The 324-nt window shown below is 56.5% G+C and overlaps 1 protein-coding gene across 1 annotated transcript in view; it reads left to right on the top strand.

Moving 5' to 3' along the window:
* EMH_0065110 (CMGC kinase, MAPK family TgMAPK2, putative) overlaps positions 1 to 231 on the top strand; it is a gene marked incomplete at both ends in the record, with an annotated part of 4,613 nt that extends 4,382 nt beyond the window's left edge. Inside the window, one exon of the mRNA XM_013498338.1 lies at positions 3 to 231. Within this exon, the coding sequence (XP_013353792.1) occupies positions 3 to 231 (229 nt within the window). The remainder of the gene's footprint in view (positions 1 to 2) is intronic.
* Positions 232 to 324: the final 93 nt, after the last annotated feature.

Below are 324 nucleotides of genomic sequence, written 5' to 3'. Positions count from 1 at the left end.
CTGCAGTGTATGCACAGCAGCAGCACGCTGCATATGGGGGGGGGGCCCAAGGACGTGATGCTGCTGCTGCAGCAGCAGCAATGTATAGTGCAGCCGCAGCAGGCGGCCCTGGTTCTAGTGCTGTGTACTCACGATATGCGTGTGGGACTGGCAGCAGCAGCAGCAGCAGCAACAGCAGCAGCAGCAGCAGCAGCAGCAGCAACAACAGAGGCAGCAGCTCCTCTCTCCTGAAGCAGCGCAGTGGTGGCGGCGATCGCAGCGACAGCAACACAGATGGCAGGCAGCAGGTGTGATACATAGAAATATATAAATATATATATATAT

Source organism: Eimeria mitis, genomic scaffold, assembly GCF_000499745.2.
Source record: "Eimeria mitis Houghton genomic scaffold, Emh_scaff3349, whole genome shotgun sequence".
Taxonomy (NCBI): domain Eukaryota; phylum Apicomplexa; class Conoidasida; order Eucoccidiorida; family Eimeriidae; genus Eimeria; species Eimeria mitis.
The sequence above is the reverse complement of the archived record's forward strand: the minus strand, read 5'-3'. Positions and strand labels throughout refer to the sequence as shown.